Source organism: Heterodontus francisci, chromosome 4 (assembly GCF_036365525.1).
Source record: "Heterodontus francisci isolate sHetFra1 chromosome 4, sHetFra1.hap1, whole genome shotgun sequence".
In the NCBI taxonomy this organism is placed as follows: Eukaryota; Metazoa; Chordata; class Chondrichthyes; order Heterodontiformes; family Heterodontidae; genus Heterodontus; species Heterodontus francisci.
Window position 1 is genome coordinate 17,067,835 of NC_090374.1, and position 18,929 is coordinate 17,086,763.

General features: G+C 43.5%; 1 protein-coding gene across 3 annotated transcripts in view; it reads left to right on the forward strand.

Annotated features, from left to right (window-relative positions):
• Positions 1-18,929, forward strand: part of cfap99 (cilia and flagella associated protein 99) — a 248,906-nt gene that overhangs the window by 133,843 nt on the left and 96,134 nt on the right. For all 3 annotated transcript variants that reach the window (XM_068029224.1, XM_068029223.1, XM_068029225.1), the window contains one exon: positions 15,494-15,574. In XM_068029224.1, coding sequence (XP_067885325.1) covers positions 15,494-15,574 — 81 coding nt within the window. The remainder of the gene's footprint in view (positions 1-15,493; positions 15,575-18,929) is intronic.

Consider the following 18,929-nt stretch of genomic DNA (forward strand, 5'->3'; position numbering starts at 1 on the left):
AAAGACATTTGCGAGAGCTGGGCCTAGAGGGGATCCCCCCATGGCAACACCATCAATTTGGGCAGACACGGTGTCCTTAAAACTGAACTCAACTGCGCAAGTTGCCGAATTCATTAGTTCAATGAATACTGATTCATGTAATGGTGGTGAGTCTAGATTGCCATGATATACTGCTGCAGCGCAAATATCTATGGCTTCCTTAAGTGGTACATTGGTGAATAGTGTGCATTTTGTTGATATAGTCACACTTGTTAAGGATGACTATTCTCGTCCCTTTGTCACGTTTTCCACATACGCAGTGAAGGATTCCTTCGCATTTGCAAAGACCATACAGGACTTGCATATCGATAGGAATGCTGTGTCCATGTGCTCATTTGACATTGCTAGCCAATTCGCCAATGTACCACTTTAGAAAGCTATTGTTCTGTACCATCAAACTTAGTTCTCCAAACAAACAATCAGCGTCAAATACGGTTAGAACATAGTGATGAGAAAGGAAGCATTTCTTTTTTACAACTTCACAAAACAGAATCTACTGGGGAGTGGCAGAGGTGGGGTGGAAGGTAAGGGAAGAACAAGCCCACTAACCATCTAAATTGAGAAACCATTTAAAGTTAGATTAAAATTTAATCCGGGATTGGATGAAGATTTTACATGGGATGAGAAACATAAATAAACAGGAAAGAGCACCGCCTCTCGCACAGCACCGATCAAAAACAAAGCTCACCAATTCATGTGACCAACCAATCATGGATTCTTAGAGTGTAATCTTGCTATTGTTGAAACATTCCCTACATTTCAATTCCTATCAGAGAGTAATATTGATCAACACCTGCTAGCTGGTTGCTTTGAATATTCACAGAATAAAAACACACTTCCCAATATTGACCACAAATTATGGCTTGTAATTCTTGGGATTACAGGAATTGAAGATTCAGTTTAGAACTTAAAATCTCAAATTGAATTGCTATTGTTTCAATATTCATACATGATAATAGTTTATAATAAAAGCTATTATTTCAATATTAAATGAAGCAGGAGCGGCTTCCTCATCAAGAAAATTGAAAGGCTTGCATCTATGCAGCATCTCATCAATTCTCTCAGTATGTTCTCAAAACACTTAACGTGTGATGATTTACAGTTGTTCCATAGCAGCTATTCAGTACACAGCAACAAGATCCATGACCAATCAATCTGTTTTTGGTAATGTTGATAAAGAGTAGAATATTGGCCAAGACCAAGTTCACCCCTCTTGCCAGTTACGCATGCATGATTGTGAAGAGGTAACATAGGAGCTTTTGTCCTGCCCATTAATATCTTTGATTTCTGAGTGGCAAACCAATAGTGTTTGACAGCATTATCATCATCAATTGGAAACTAAATAGATCTATGGGCAGGGCAAAGGATGGTTAACTGACAGAACAACCAAAACGGTAGCCGATTATGTTTTCAGTGATCTTGAGATCCCTAAACAGATACACTAAAGTCACTAATCTGACTGTTCTGTTGTGATACTGTCAATGTGATAGAAAATGCGTTGCAACAGCAGAATGTGCAGTTTGGAATCATTTTGGTGCTGTGCAAATCAAAGCCAACTCCTAGCAAATGAAGCAAATGCACAACAGAATGATCTCTGCTTTCCCTTCCTCATTAAAAAGCAAAGCTGCTGGAAGAGAAAATCCATACAGTTAGCATATGCTTGCTGCTGTGGCACCCTGCAGTCACAAAGCTAGAATAAAGAGAGGTAATATCAGAGGAAATATTAAATATTGCAGCAGCTTTTCTGTGTGTGGGGGTGTGTGTGGGTGTGGGTCACTTGAGCTGAAAATTCAGCTCCTGCAACGCAATGCTGTTTTTAAATTTTAAACTACCATCTCCTATAATTGAAATAGTTGGAAACACTCAGCGGGTCATAGGAACATAGGAACAGGAGTAGGCTATTTAGTCCCTTGAGCCTGTCCACCATTTCATGAGATCATGGCTGATCTGTGACCTAACTCCTTCTACCCATCTTTGCTCTATATCCCTTAATATATTTGGTTAACAAAAATCCATCAATCTCAGATTGAACAATTGCCCAGCATCAACTGCTGTTTAAGAATAGTACACTGTAAATAGAAATCAGTAGATGGTTAAGTGGCCGAAGTGATCTTAACAAGAGACAACAGGAAGAAGCAATAGAAACTAGCAAAGTAGGACAGAATTCAGCAGATTGAGGAGATAAAAAGCAGGCTGACATCATTTTAGACTGACCCTATCCCCTTCCAACCACCGTGTTCTCTGTGTCTCTTAAAATGTCTTTAACCTCTCTTTATTGTGCTTCTTATTATTGTCTTTATTAAGCACTGTTGAAACAAAAATGGGGAATTGTGCTCTGTTTGGCCACCATTAGCAGCTTTAGCTGGGAGTCCATTACACATATAGAGTACTATGGAAGGGAAAGATTTTTCTTAATGTCACCGTTTGCTTGAAGCTTGTTCATGTTATACTTATGTATTTGCAGTCTAGTTTGATCATCTGTATCTACAAAATTCGTTACGCTGAGTACTCTGTATTATGATAAAACTTCCACCTTCTGGACTTTAAAACCTTGGCCCTGGTACTACGCTTCCCATTGTCATTAAGTGCTGCTAAACTTACTCCTTTGCCAATCCCAACCTCTCACTTACTTCATTCCACCTTCTCTTGAGACATTTGCTTCTGTTCACTCTATTCCTAAGAAAGGTGATCCCTTTCAGTGTTATAATTACCCCATTACTCTCAAATCTGTGTACACCCCTCTGAAAACTGCTCTTGAATACTTAAGTGAATTATCTGTGAATATCCTTGAATATCTCCAAAACCTGCGACTCTTGTAGCTTGTACTTGAAAACAAGTTACCATCACATTGTCTTCCAGAAAACATGACCATCTAGTTTCCTCCCAAATTATTCTATGCGTTATAGTTGATGGTTCGTCCTCTGACACTTTGCTTTCCATTAACTCCAACCTCTCTCTCACTTTTTTTAATCAATGATCTCTCATCCACTCTTCAGTGGATACTTTCACTCTGTATTCACCAGGTTCTTTTAGATCATATGCCTTCAGTGTTCTCTCCGGCAAAATGGATGCATCAGTATATCTTGATCCCCATTGCCTTCAATTTAGCAATGAAAACCTTGTTTCAACTTTTCACAGGTGCATTTTGGTCAGTGTGTAAGGGTTAAAGGAATGTTCCTTTGTTGAAATGAGGAGTTTTTATTGGCAGTTTAGTGAACAAAAACTCTTAAAACTTTATATGCAGGTCAAAATATGCTGCACTTAAAAAAAATTAAATTTAGTTACTTCTGTTTAGAAGTTCCTTGGATTGGAAAATTACTTCATATCTGGAGATGTTAATGTATGTAATTTTATAGACAAGCTGACAAATTCATTAGCTCTAATGTGATCCATCAAGGAACATTTTGAAAGGAAGACTATCAGTGCCTTAAGTGCAACAGCTGTAACATGAAAGGTTTCTTTTGGCATAACGACACTGCCATAGATACTTATTTTCACACTGCCTATTCTACACGAGCCAGCTGAAAAATTAATTCCCTGGGTTCATCACCAAACAATCACCATCAGAGTATTCAGTTACAAGCTTACAGAATATTGTCTAAGTCAAGCATTGTATTGCTTGTTATTTCTAGTTTTATGGTGCTGTGTAGTTTTCTTGTAAATAAACTAAATTACTGATTTAGCCTGTGATACTTAGAACATGATGGGCAATCTATAATTATCTCCACAGTGTAATACTGTGCAAGAGGATAATGGTTAGTCCTTTGGCATACTGTGCCCCTCACAGCACCCATAAAGTAGCAATTTTCAGTTCATAGAAGCTTGGGTTTGCTTATGAAAACTGCCCTTTTGATATAAATATGATTTGAAATCTTGTGAGAAAGCCTGAATTGTAACAATTATGATGATTACTTTGACTAATCTACATCTGAATTCTCTTCCCTCACTTCTCCTACTCTGAAATATGCCGCCCTGGACACTGACCCTCATATCTGCCTCTTGCTCTTGCTGCAACACATTCTCTCTCAAGCTGTCAAAATTATAGCCTTCTCACTTCTCAACTTCCTCATATAATTTATAGACTTTAACTAATCATCATTTCCTAATTTACTTTGTTTTCTCTTCTCTTCTTATCAAGCTTGGTGTAGTCATGCAATACGGGTTAAGGCCTATCTCTGTGGCTCCTCAAAAGAAAAAGATAGAGCAAATGCTGTCTTAATAAGACTCGGCAACAACAAAGGAAGAAGGAACTTGCTTTTTTTTTTAGATTAGAGATACAGCACTGAAACAGGCCCTTCAGCCCACCGAGTCTGTGCCGACCATCAACCACCCATATATACTAATCCTACACTAATCCCATATTCCTACCAAACATCCCCACCTGTCCCTATATTTCCCTACCACCTACCTATACTAGTGACAATTTATAATGGCCAATTTACCTACCAACCTGCAAGTCTTTTGGCTTGTGGGAGGAAACCGGAGCACCCGGAGAAAACCCACGCAGACACAGGGAGAACATGCAAACTCCACACAGGCAGTACCCAGAATCGAACCCGGGTCCCTGGAGCTGTGAGGCTGTAGTGCTAACCACTGCGCCACTGTGCCGCCCTGTATAGCGTCTATCAGGTGCTCGGGATTTCCCAAAGTATTTCACAGATAATGAATTATTTTTTGAGTGTAGCCACTGTTGTTATGTAGACAACCCATTTGTGCACAGCAAGTCACAAAAAATATATGAGATAAATGACCAGTTAATCTGTTTTAGTAGTTTTGAATGAGGGATGAATTTAGGCCAGGGCACCAAGAGAATTCTTGTGCCCTTCTTTAAACAAGGTTACAACAAAGCAGTGACAATTTAGGTTTTGGTCGGTAGAAATTTTAGTAAAAGAAACATAAAAACATAAAAAGAAGCATCCGCGAGGCTGAAGTCATCGTGGATGGTAAGTACACCGAGGTGGTCACACCGCAGGTAAAGACTGCTCAGGCAGAAAGGGAATGGGAGACGACCAGGCAGAGTAGAAGAACTAGGCAGGCAGTGCAGGAGTTCACTGGGCAATCACCCAGTCCCTGGGTCCATCTCCCTCTCATAACAGATTGTCTACTTTGGATACTGTTGAGGGAGATAACTTCTCAGGAAAATGCAGCAAGAGCCAAGTCTGTGGCACCACAGGTGGCTCAGCTACACAGGAGGGCAGGAAAAAGAGTGGGAGAGCTATAGTGATAGGGAATTCTATCATAAGGGGTACAGATAGGCATTTCTGTGGCCACAAACATGACTCCAGGATGGTATGTTGCCTCCCTAGTGCTAGGGTTAAGGATGTCATGGAGCGGCTGCAGGACATTCTGAAGGGGAGGGTGAACAGTCAGAGGTCGTGGTTCACATTGGTACAAATGACATAGGTAGAAAGAGGGATGATGCCCTGCAACAAGAATTTAGGGAGCTAGGTAGCAGATTAAAAAGCAGGACATCAAAGATTGTAATCTCTGAATTACTCCCAGTGCCGCGTGCTAGTGAGTATAGGAATAGGAGGACAGAGCAGATGAATGCATGGCTGAAGAGATGGTGCAGGAGGAAGGGCTTTAGTTTCCTGGATCACTGGGTCTGTTTTTGGCAAAGGTGGGACCTGTACATGTTGGACGGGTTGCACCTGAACTGGAATGGGAGCAACATCCTTGCTGGGAGGTTTGCTAGTGCTGTTGGGGGGAGTTTAAACTAATTTGGCAGGGGGATGGGGTACAGAGTGGAGGTACAGTAGGGGGTGACGCACAGCCAAATATAGAAGAGAAACTAAGTCAGTCTGAAAGGCAGAGCAAATATAGACCGATTAAGGCACAAGGGAAAAATGCAAGGCTGGATTGCATCTATTTTAATGCAAGGAGTCTTACAAGTAAGACAGATGAATTGAGGGTGTTGTTTAACACATGGGAATATGATATGCTTGCTATCACAGAGACATGGTTGAAGGAAGGACAGAACTGGCAGCTCAATATTCCAGGGTATAGAATCTTCAGGCGTGACGGCGGGGGTGGGGGGTGGTGTAAAAGGAGGTGGCATTGCACTGTTGATCAAGGAGTCAATTACTGCAGTAAAGAGGGATGATATCTCAGAAGGTTCCTCAAATGAGGCCATATGGGTAGAACTTAAAAACAAAAAGGGGCAATCACTTTGCTGGGAGTGTACAACAGGCCTCCAAACAGTCAGGGAGAGATAGAGGAGCAGATATGTAGACAAATCTCGGAGAGGTTTAAAAATAATAAGGTAATAATAGTTGGGGATTTCAACTTCCCCAATATTAACTGGGATAGTCTTAGTGCAAAAGGCTTAAAGGGGGCAGAATTCTTAAAGTGCATCCAGGAGAGTTTTTTGAGCCAGCACGTGGGAAGTCCTACAAGAGAAGGGGCAGTACTGGACCTAATCCTAGGGAATGAAACCGGTCAAGTGGTAGAAGTGTCAGTGGTGGAGCATTTCGGGGATAGTGACCATAACTCTGCAAGATTTAAGGTAGTTATGGAAAAGGACAAAGATGGACCAGAAATAAAGATATTGAATTGGGGGCAAGGCCGATTTCAACATGATAAAACAGGATCTGGTCAATGTGGACTGGGGGCAGCTAATTGTAAGAAAGTCTACATCAGACCAGTGGGAGTCATTCAAAAAGGAAATAGAGTTCAGAGCCAACATGTTCCCGTAAAGGTGAAGGGTAGGACCAACAAGTCCAGGGAACCCTGGAAGTCAAGGGATATAGAGGATTGGATAAGAAAAATAAGGAGGCTTATGGCGGATTCAGAGAGCTGAAAACAGTGGAGTTTGCAGATGACACGAAAATTGGTGGTGTCGTAAATAGTGAGGAGGAAAGCCTTAGATTACAGGACGATACTGGTAAGATGGGCAGAGCAGTGGCAAATAGAATTTAATCCTGAGAAGTGTGAGGTAATGCATTTTGGGAGGACTAACAAGGCAAGGGAATATACAATGGATGGCAGGACCCTAGGAAGTACAGAGAGTCAGAGGGACCTTGGAGTACTTTTCCATAGATCACTGAAGGCAGCAGTACAGGTAGATAAGGTGGTTAGGGAAGCATATGGGATACTTACCTTTATTAGCTGAGACATAGAATATAAGAGCAGGGAGGTTATGATGGAGCTGTATAAAATACTAGTTAGGCCACAGCTAGAGTACTGTGTACAGTTCTGGTCGCCACACTATAGGAAGAATGTGATTGCACTGGAGAGGGTGTAGAGGAGATTCACCAGGATGTTGCCTGGGCTGGAGCATTTCAGCTATGAAGAGAGCCTGGATAGGCTAGGGTTGTTTTCCTCAGAGCAGAGAAGGCTGAGGGGGGACATGATTGAGGTATACAAAATTATGAGGAGCATAGATAGGGTAGATAGGAAGAAACCTTTTCCCTTAGCGGAGGTATCAACAACCAGGGGCCATAGATTTAAGGTAAGGGGCAGGAGGTTTAGAGAGGATTTGAGGGAAAATGTTTTCATCCAGAGGGTGATTGGAATCTGGATCACACTGCTTGAAGGGGTGGTAGAGGCAGGAACCCTCAACATTTAAGCAGTATTTAGATGAGCACTTGAAACACCGTAGCATACAAGGCTACGGGCCAAGTACTGGAAAATGGAATTAGAATAGGTGATTGATGGCCGGCACAGACACGATAGGCCGAAGGGCCTGTTTCTATGCTGACTAACTCTATGACTATATGGCTCTATAATTCAAATCAGGAGACACAGGCCTGCCTCAGCCATAATCAACGCATTCACCTGTTATTACAACAGTGACGACACTTCAGAAGACAATTGGCTGTAAAGCCCTTTGAGACATTCTGAGATCTTGAAAGGCACTATATAAATCCAAGTTATTCTTTGTTATCTTATTATAATTGCTCTTTGTGCACCTGAGTCCTTTGCTGTTTTGTAAACAGGATTTTTGTAAGTCAATAATACTGAGAGATCAGGGTTATTGTCAGCATTCCTTGCATCAGAGCAATTTCCTGATGATAATCAATTTAAGTAAACAACGCTTTTATTAATAAGCCTACAACACTAAAATGCTTCATGAATTGTGATCTTTTGTTCATTATAACAACATTTAAAAGTCTATAAAAATTGTGTTTGTAATCTCTGTATCAGATTTTCATGATGGAAACCGCATGGCTGAGCATAATGAGCATAAGTGACTTGTTGAGGCAACATAGGATACCGCGCATGAGGAGTCCTGTCAGTGTTCTCTCAAAGACCCATTAATTGTGGGCGCTGTGAGGCGCAGATATATTACTGAAAAGCATGAGCAGGATTAACGCTGTGTTGCACAGATCTATCGGGAGAACTGTGAGCAACACTTACAGCCAGAGAAAACCTCAGCCCTCCTGCTGGAACCTCCAAGTGTACTGGACAGAGGGAACAGTAGGAGACCATAAAGGGCAAAATAAGAGGAGGAAAATGTACATATCTCACAAAACTAAAATATGGATCTGAGCTGTGCAGTTAGAATCATACAGCACAGAAGTAGGTTACTCTGCCATCTTGCCACTGCCGGCTCTTTAAAAGAGATATCTAATTTGGTCCTATTCCCCTGCTTTTTCCCCATAGATTTTACCCCTTATAAAACAAATAAAATTAGCTTGGAGCATGCTGGATGAAGGAACACAGAAAAGCGGCATCACTGATAATGCCTGTATTAAAATAGCAAAAGGAGCAATTTAGTACAAAGAGGAATTTAGCATAAGTATTTGTAAGATCTAACCTATTATAGATTGGGGGATGGTGGCAGAGTGGCACTGTCACTTGACTAGTAATCCTGAGGCCTAGGCTAATGCCCTGGGGATATGGGTTCAAATACCACCATGGCAGCTGGTGGAATTCCAAATCATTCATAAATTCAATTAATTAAAAATCTGGAATTAAGCAATGGTGCCATGAAATCATCATCAATTGTTTTAAAAACCATCTGGTTCGCTAATGTCCATTAGGGAAGGCAATCTGCGGTCCTCACCCGGTCTGGCCTACATGTGACCCTTGCTGTCAGTGTGGTGATGCGTCTGTACAGCCTACCTCAGCACCCGGCTTGCCAGGACTAATTCGTGCATGCGCGCAAAAACGACATCGCGTTGCCACTCACTCCCCACCTCGCCACTTCTCCTCCCTCGGCCACTCACTCCCCGCCTCCCCCTGCCCACCTACCTGTGGGCCACTTCTCCCCCCTTGGCCACTCGCTTCCAGCTTCACCACCCACCACCCCCCCACACCTTCCTGTGGGTCACGCTGCCGGCCTCGCTGCTTCCACCCCTCTGCTCTGCCTCTGCTTCCCCGCCAAGTCTCTATGTGTTTAAAGCTGTGGCATTTGTTTTGGATGATGCTATAAACTACTTCCTCCTCACAGGTCATGATCATAAGCCCTCAAAACCTTGAACAGATCTCCCCCATACTGATCTCTAAGCTATTGATTCATAACAATGGCTTGAACATAACAATAGACAGCTGGGCCTCTCCAGGTAGCTTTCCACTTTAGTGGTTTCGAAACTACTGTGCCCTCTCAGAATCCACCTCATTCAGAAAAACTCCATTTTACTGCTGTAGCTTACTAGTGCATCTAAAGTTCAGGAAGTAGCAGTATTTGGTCTCATGTGGTGATCAAGTCCCTAGATCCCAGAGATGGCTCCTGTGTGACATCTGTATTAAAAATAAAAACTTTCTGCTCCTTGTTTATCGTGTTGCAGGCCACAAGACTTTAAAACAAAATTAAAGGGACAATGGCAGTGTATACACAGAATTGGTAAAGGAACAGAAAGCAAACAGTAATCATAAACAGTTGTTTTTCAGACTGGATGGAAGTATACAGGTGTCAGTATGAGGACCACTGCTTTATTTGATATATATTAATGACTTGGACTTGGATATACAGGGCATAATTTCAAAGACTTCGGATGATATGAAACTCAGAAATGTAATAAACAATGAGAAAGATAGAAACAGAATTCAGGAGAACATAAACTAGTAAAATGGGTAAACACATAGCAGATGAATTTTAATACATAGATAAGTGAAGTGGTGGGCTGGATTTTACAGACCTCCCCCCGATGTCGGGTTTCATGGCGGAAATTGCCTCCGGGAGAGGACCGCCACACACCCCGATGCTGGGAGGGCCCGGCCCAATAATAGCGATGGCGGCAACAAGGCCTCATGGCAGCTCCCCCCCCCCCCCCCGCTCAGCAACGGGACCCCAATTTGAATGTTTAAATAAATTAAAATGATTGATTTAATTAAGCTAATGTCGCCGCCTGATGTCCTGCTGCGATCTTCGGCCCAGCAGCCGACACTCCTGTGCCTTCGGATCCCCATCAGGGGAAATGAGGTGCAACACTGATGGGGAGGGGGGAGGAGGTAAGTTTCTCAGTGCGGGGAGATGGGGGATGGAGTCAAATTAACATCATGGGTGTAGGGGATGGTGGGAAGGGTTGTAGTTTGAAAGTTTCTGCAGTTTGTAGGGGGGGGGGAAGATCAGATGATAAAGATAAGTGTTTTGGGGCAAAAGGGGCAAATAATTAATGTAATTGTTATTGTGGCGGGGGGGGGAAGAGGGGAAAAAGAGATGTATTTATTTATTTTAATTCAATTTACCTTTAAATATTTAAATTAGCCAGTAGGGCTGACAGCCCTTTAAAAATGGTTTATTAATTGAATTTCAATTCCACCATCTACCATGGTGGGATTTGAACCCGTGTTGCAAGAGTATTAGCATGGGTCTCTGGATTACTAGTCCAGTGACATTACCATTACGCCACCAATTCCCCGTCTGGATTCACAATGCTTCTGCCATCATTCCCCACCTCTGATGATCCCACAATCCCAGGAAAGTGATGACCCTCTCCACTCCCCGAGTGTGCACAGACCACTTCTTCTGTTGACTCTGCTCACCCAATGGCACCTGTGTGCCAATGACTGCGTGCCCCTCTTATCCATGCACCCTTTTATGGACCCTCATTGAGTTGCCGTCTCCAAGGGCATGATCTCAGGATAAGGGTCGATCATTTAGGACTGAAACAAGGAAAAATTTCTTCACTTAGAGGTTTGTGAATCTTCGGAATTCTGTACCCCGGATGCTCTATCGTTGAATATATTTAAGGCTGAGATAGACAGATATTTGGTCTTCAGGGAATCAACGGATATGGGGAGCAGGCGGGAAAGTGGAGTTGAGGCATAAGATCAACTACGATCATATTGAATTGCAGAGCAGGGTCGAGGGGCCATATGGTCTACTCCTGCTCCAATTTCTTACGTTCTTAAGTTTCTTCCACCTGGACTGCTCCTGATCCATCGTGTAACCCATGCGCCTCCACCAAAATTCCAAACTAGCCCTGGTCAAGCTGACAAAAGCTCATGAACAAATCAGGCGGCTTTCTGGGTCCCACTGTCCCCACTCCTGGACAAAAGTGCGAGTGGCCAGTACAGTGACGTCAAACTAGCATGACAGCCGGCAGTGCGGAATATCGCGCCTGCCCTCCCGCCTCCAAACCTGCCCCCATAGGGACCTAAAAACCCTGCCTTATGCTTTTAAGACTGCCCAATGGAGAGGCCTTGTTCTTGACATGCTAACCTGAAGGGAACCATATAACGGTCAAGCACAAAACTAAATTAGGTTGCAGAAATTGGGCGATCAATATGGGGGGGAAGATACAGAGAGTGGGGACAACACAGAGGGAGGAAGACAGAAAGCGGGGAACACAGAGAGGGAGAAAGAGCAACAGACAGACAGAGATCACAACTGACAGATGGACATCCATCCGGAATACTCCACAACGGTACAAGAAGTATGTGAGCAGGCATTGACTACTTGTGCAAGCAAAAAAAAATGCTCGGTATCTCACTAAATCAGTGTCCGACAGAGCGACGAGAAAGAAAGTCAATAAAATAGTTTTCTCATTTAAATCTTCTTCATAAGAATGCACATTTGTTGTTGTTTTGATTAATTGTAGGATAGATTTTTAATACCTTTATCTTTCCAAAATTGTCTCACCAGCCACCTTTGTAAGACAAAAGTCCCCCACGTGAAAGGGTTGGACACCCCTGCTTCAAGCCTTTAACCTTGTGTTTTAAAATAACTTAGCAGCGTGATTAGAGGCTTCTGTTATGTAAACTCATCCTAAAATGGCAGGTTATTCAGGAAATGTCTCAACTTCAACGCTTTAGCACGCATTACTTTCACTTGGGACACAAGCACTCGTTGAAAGTTGCTGGACTTTTACTTCTTTATAAATGTCGCAATTCCGCTGCTATCCATTTGGATCACATTGTTTGAGAACTTATATTGAGGGGAAAACAGGCAAGAAAATCCACTGAAACTCCAGAAGTCAGCACTATAGGTTCCTCACGAATATAACAGGACAGTGTAATGGGGCTGAGTAATAGTGTCAAAAACAGGATGCTGCTGACCCATATACAATAGTTAGTAAATCCAATGTAACAGATATCTTGAATAAACCTTAATCTATGATGAATTGTCTATGATTCCTCAACAAGGTTCATGCCACATGGATGCTGTGGGAAGCAAGGGAGGAGATTGCTGGGGCCCTGGCAGAGATTTTTGTATCATCTTTAGCCATGGGTGAGGTACTGGAAGACTGGAGGATAGCTAATGTTGTGCCTTTATTTAAGAAGGGCAGCAGGGATAAGCCATGGAACTGCAGGCCGGTGAGCCTTACATCAGAGGTGGGAAAGTTATTGCAAGGGATTCTGAAAGACAGGATTTACATGCATCTGGAAAGGCATGGTCTGATTAGGGATAGTCAGCATGGCTTCGTGCGTGGGTAATCATGTCTCACAAATTTGATTGAGTTTTTCGAGGAGGTGACCAAGATGATTGACGAGGGCAGGGCGATGGACGTTGTCTACATGGACTTTAGCAAGGCCTTTGACAAGGTCCCGCATGGTAGACTGGTCCAGAAGGTTCCAACACATGGGATCCAGGGTGAGCTAGCAAATTGGATACAAAATTGACTTGGTGATAGGAGGCAGAGGGTGGTAGTGGAGGGTTGTTTTTCAGATTGGAGGCCGGTGACCAGTGGTGAGCTGCAGGGATCAGTGCTGGGCCCTCTGTTTTTTGTCATATATATTAATGACTTGGATGTGAACGTAAGGGGCATGATTAGTAAGTTTGCAGATGACACCAAAATTGGTGGTATAGTGGACAGTGAAGAAGGTTGTCTTAGGTTACAACAGGATATAGATCAACTGGGAAAGTGGGCAAGGGAGTGGCAAATGGAATTTAACGCGGACAAGTGTGAAGTGATGCATTTTGGGAAGTTAAACCAGGGCAGGACATATACAGTAAATGGCAGGGCCCTGGGGTGTGTTGTTGAGCAGAGAGACCTTGGGGTGCAAGTACATAGTTCCCTGAAAGTGGCAACACAGAGAGGGTGCAGAAAAGATTCACAAGGATGTTGCCTGGTTTGGAGGGCTTGAGTTAGAAAGAGAGATTGGATAGGCTGGGTCTGTTTTCCCTGGAGCGAAGAAGGCTGAGAGGGGACATGATAGAGGTATATAAAATTATGAGAGGCATAGATAGGGTAGATAGCCAGAGTCTGTTTCCCATGGTAGGGGTGACTAAAACTAGAGGGCATAGATTTAAGGTGAGAGGGAGGAGGTTTAAAGGGGATCAAAGGGGTAAATGTTTCACACAAAGAATAGTGGGTATCTGGAATGAGCTGCCTGAGGAGGTGGTGGAGGCAGGAACATCAGCGACATTCAAGAGGCATCTGGACAGGTAGTTGAATGAGAAAGACATAGAGGGATATGGAATTAATGTAGGCAGGTGGGATTAGTATAGATAGGCATTATGGTCAGCATGGATGCGGTGGGCCGAAGGGCCTGTTTCCATGCTGTATGACTCTATGACACATTTGCAGTTTTAAAATCAGTCGGGGAAGACAGAATAAAAATTTATTATACTTCAATGACCATGTTAGAAATAGTCATTAACTGATTATTTTTTGCTGCACATTGGATTAAAGGACAAGTTTACAAGTATGTCAAAGATCAGTAACTGCAGTGAGCATCATTTACTATCCAGTTTGAGTGCAGATAATCTGAGCGGCAAATGTCATTTCAAAGTTGACTGTATCATATAATTGTATTACATGAAAAGTGCACTTTTGCTAACAAGTAAGAGATTTGGCTTGGACATATGAACATACGAATTAGGAGCAGGAGTAGGCCACTCAGCCCCTCGAGCCTCCTCTGCTATTCAACAAAATCATGGCTGATCTGATTGTAACCTCTCACCTACCCCCAATAACCTTTCACTCCATTGCTTAACAAGAATCTATCTACCTCTGCCTTAAAAATATTCAAAGACTCTACTTCCACTGCCTTTTGAGGAAGCGAGTTCCAAAGACTCACAACCCTCTGAGAGAAAAAATATCTTCTCATCTCTGTCTTAAATGGGCCACCCCTTACATTTCACAAGTGACCCCTAGTTTCTGATTCTCCCACATGAGGAAACATCTTTTCCACATCCACCCTGTCAAGACCTCTCAGAATCTTCTACGTTTCAATCAAGTCACCTCTTACTCTTCTAAATTCCAGCAGATACAAGCCTAGCCTGCCCAACCTTTCCTCATTAGACAACCCAACCATTCCAAGTATTAGTCTAGGAAACTTTCTCTGAACTGCTTCCAATGCATTTACATCCTTCCTTAAATAAGGTGACCAATACTGTACACAGTACTCCAGATGTTGCCTCACCAATGCCCAGTATAATTGAAGAATAACCTCCCTACTTTTGTATTCAATTCCCCTTGCAATAAACGATAAAATTTTATTAGTATTCCTAATTACGTGCAGTACCTGCATACAAACCTTTTGCAATTCATGCACTAGGACACCCAGATCCCTCTGCATCTCAGAGCTCTGCAATCTCTCACCATTTAGATAATATGCTTCTTTTTAATTCTTCCTGGCAAAATGGATAATTTCACATTTTCCCACATTATACTCTATTTGCCGGATCTTTGCCCATTCACGTAACCTATCCATATCCCTTTGTAGCCTCCTTATGACCTCTTCCAAACTTATTTTCCTACCTTTCTTTGTGCCATCAGCAAATTTAGCAACCATACTAGCAGAAACTTCCTGCCCTAAGGAGTGGTTAAAGCGGATCTTGCTACTGCAAGGAATGGTTCAGGCGACTAATATAGATGCACTTAAGGGGAAGCTAGATAGATAGATAAACCCATGAGGGAGAGGATAGCAAGATCTGTTAATGTAATTAGAGAAAGAAAGGTGCGAGGAGGCTGTTGTGGAGCATAAATACGAGTAAGGAGCTGTCGGGCTGTAAATACTATGTAATACCCTTTCAAATGGACTAATAGATGTGCTTTATAACCTTGCCGATATTTTAGACAGGTATAGTCTCAGTCTCATTGTTCTCTCTCCTGTAATTCAGATTCCCAGAAGTACCTATGAACCTCCCAAAGAGAAGCAACTACTGAAACTACTTAAGAAGAAAAATCGCCATGTGGCAGAGGTTTGAATGCTTTTGATTTCCTTCTCTTGCTGACAGTCTCCCTTCTGTCCCTGTTCTTTTGAATACATTGACTGCTTGCAGGAGTGTGATTCTGGGAGTGCAACGCACATTCCAACACCTCACTATTCACAGGTGACCCAACAGTGAGTGCATTCAGGCTATTTGGCCATGGTGAACATCACAGCCAAGTCCATACGGTCATCAGCCAACATCCACACACCAGGATTTCCGCCAACAATCACTGATAGCAATAAAGGGCAAGAACTTTGGTTGAATCCCTAACTCGTTGGCAATTAGGTCAATTGCAGCATTCATTACCAATGTCCCAGTGGGATCAGCTGATTCAGCACACCAAGGCATTGAACACGGAATGTTCCTTGTTTAAATGGCTCAAGCTATTCATTGAGTCTGTTGTGGGATGACCTTAAGAGCGGACCACCTTAAGAAACTGAAAGTGAAGGTCACCAGAAGAAGTGATGTTGTTTCACACATGACCAAGGAGTTGTGGGTGTAGCTTGACTGAGTGAGATGTCGCTTGTGTGTGTATATATATATTTATGAGAGTATGTTCTAGTTTAAAGTATAATAAAAACCCACGTTTTCTTTGGATATTACTTGTGTTACTTGTGGTCCTGTGAGTCTTACAACAGATCACACAACAAAGAAACAAGTAATATTACAGAGTCTACTCAGTAGGGTAAAGATTAAGCTGAACCCGATTTTGAGCCCGAGACTCTTGGCTGCGTGAGTAGTGAGTGTCTGAATCAGGAAGTCAGAGGATCATTGGAAATTGATCTTTGGGCCTCATCAGCAAACTCGAGGAGAGCTGCCGGCGCTGGTTGCATCTCCACAGGAAGCTCACCCCATGGGAGAATCCCATTTAGGGCTGCCAGTGGCCCTCCAATAAGTCCCAGAAGTGGGTGTAGGAATGAAGTATGGGGCAATCGCAACTCCTGTGGAATCAGGAGAGCACTCCAATCACAGGAAGGCAAAACAAATTTCAATACTTTTAGTTTGGGACCTTAGGAATCCTTAGGCCCAAGGTCTGCACTGCTCGTCAGGAAATAATTTCCGTAAGCAGTTCTTCAACAGACATTAGGCTTCCTAATTAAGATATTCAAGAGCCCTAACACCCTGATGCCTAAAAAATGGACTCTACAAATTTATATTTGCACGGGTAATTCCCACTACTAAATTGGTATGCTTTGCACCCAGAGGAACAAACACCAATTTCAACCCTACTGAGACATCAAGGGAACCAAAGGTTAGGGATCTTAAAGATTTCTCATATAATAAATGGGGAAAGAGAAACTCCCACTGGTGAGATTCATGATGGTTCAGCTAATTAAGGATAGCTTTCATTTGCTACATTAAGGCTAGTATATTATTTGTCACCGAAATAATTTGAGGGTTTTTTTGTACACAAACAACTTGCATAATATTAGCTTAAGACTTTTTTTAAATAGAAGATACAAATTACAGTTGGCAATGTTACAGCACAAGTGTTTAAAGGCTCAGATTTTGCAGGTCAGCAGCGAAGAAACAGCACTTGCTGTTCATCACACTTACAGTCCGGGATTTTGTGCAGGAGGCGGGGTTCCCAGCGCAGGGGCGAAAAGTTGGGGGAACTCTGCCTCTGCATTTATTCTGACCCCCAGAGTGATCCTCTGATCTTTTGGGGTGAAAGTTTAAGGAGGCGGGATCTCCGTCCATTTAAACATTTATTAAGGATGGGGATCCTGTCCCCGAGAGCTGCTGGCCAATCACAGGACTGGCAGGTCAGCAGTATCGGCAGGCCATTGCTGGTACTGCACACACCTCTGACCCAGGCCCAGTGCTGGAACCCCAGAACACAGGTCGGTGAGGCGGGGTCGCCGGGGCCAGTCCAGAAGTCTCCGGCAAGGGGAGGGGATCTCGGGGGGTACATTTGTTCCCAGGGGTCCTGCATGGATCACAAATTGCCCACGAAGGAGGGACTCCTATCCAAGCCCTTAGGAAGAGCGCCTCATTTTCGAAGGCGTCCTCCCGCACGGCGGAGGACCACCCCCCAGTAAGATCCCAGTGGCAACGGGAAGAAGCCCTTATTTGGCCTCTGGGTGGGAGGGCTGTCATCAGCCTACCCTACCCTGGGAGAATCGCAACCAGGATTCCCGGGGTCGGGTTCCGTCGGGGGCGTGTCTGCCCCAATTCTCCGGCCCCTCTCGCCATGAAACCCACTGTCAGGATGAGCACAAAATCGTGCCCATTGGCTTCCCACAGTCATTTTATGGGCTTTTGAGCATCATCTTATGGTTACTCATGATCCATTTTAGCATGCTGCCCTCTACAGGGAATAAATGCAAGCAATTTGTCTCTCTTCAACCAATCAGATTGAAAAATCCTCACCTAGACACATAGGCCACAATTTGATCAGCCAATTGGATGTTGGCTGGGAGGCAGGAGGGTTGGTAAAATGGCGGCGGCAGGGAAGCCCAATGTCTTCCTGCTACCACAGGCTATTTCCAAAGGCGGGAATAGTTGTGGCTCAGTTGCCACTGACCAGATGCGGTTGGCCAATTAATCAATTAATTGGCCTATTAATAGCTATTCTATCGCAATGCCCCCAGGATTTTACCAGCATCGGAATGGCCACCCACCAAGTGGGGAGACCACCGGTTGAATCGGCTTCCCAGGGGCGTGTGGAGGTGGGGGGGGCCTTTTTCCTGAAGGCTCCATGTCCCACAGAAGAGCCCCTGGTAGCAATAGCCAATGCCATGGCTCCGATGCCACCACCGGACGGTTCACCCCTCTGATCGCCAGGGCCTGCCTGCCTGCCTGGCACCAGCACATTAAAAAAATTTTGTACTGGCCCTTCAAGGGTACCTGAACATGGAGGCATCCTCTGCTTCTCCCTGCAGCCTCAGCAACGGTCATGTCTGTCAGAGGCACTGCGAGGCTGCAGAACTGTCGGCCCTCCGACTGGGCCGGCAGCTTAGAGAGGCAGGCTGCTGTCCTTAATTGGATAGTATTCCCAGCGGTGGCCAACGCTGCTAAAATCCGCCCCGGGGTCCCGGCGCTCGCCCATGAGGGCTCAGGATAAGCATTTGGTCCTGGCAGCAGGACCCATGCCATGCCAGTAAAATTCCTGTCGTAGAGTTTAAACCAGGAAGTATGATCTAGAATATTTAATTCAGTGTAAATCATATACAGAAAGAAAAATTAAATGAAGCAAAGAAAGATGAGATTGAGAGAGATAAAGAAACAAAAGAAAAAGTAAAAGAAAATTAATTTATAATTTTTTTTAATTTTCAACAATAATTAAATTCTGAAGGAATGAGTCTCCAAATCTGTAAAATTAAATTTTCAGAGCCAGAGA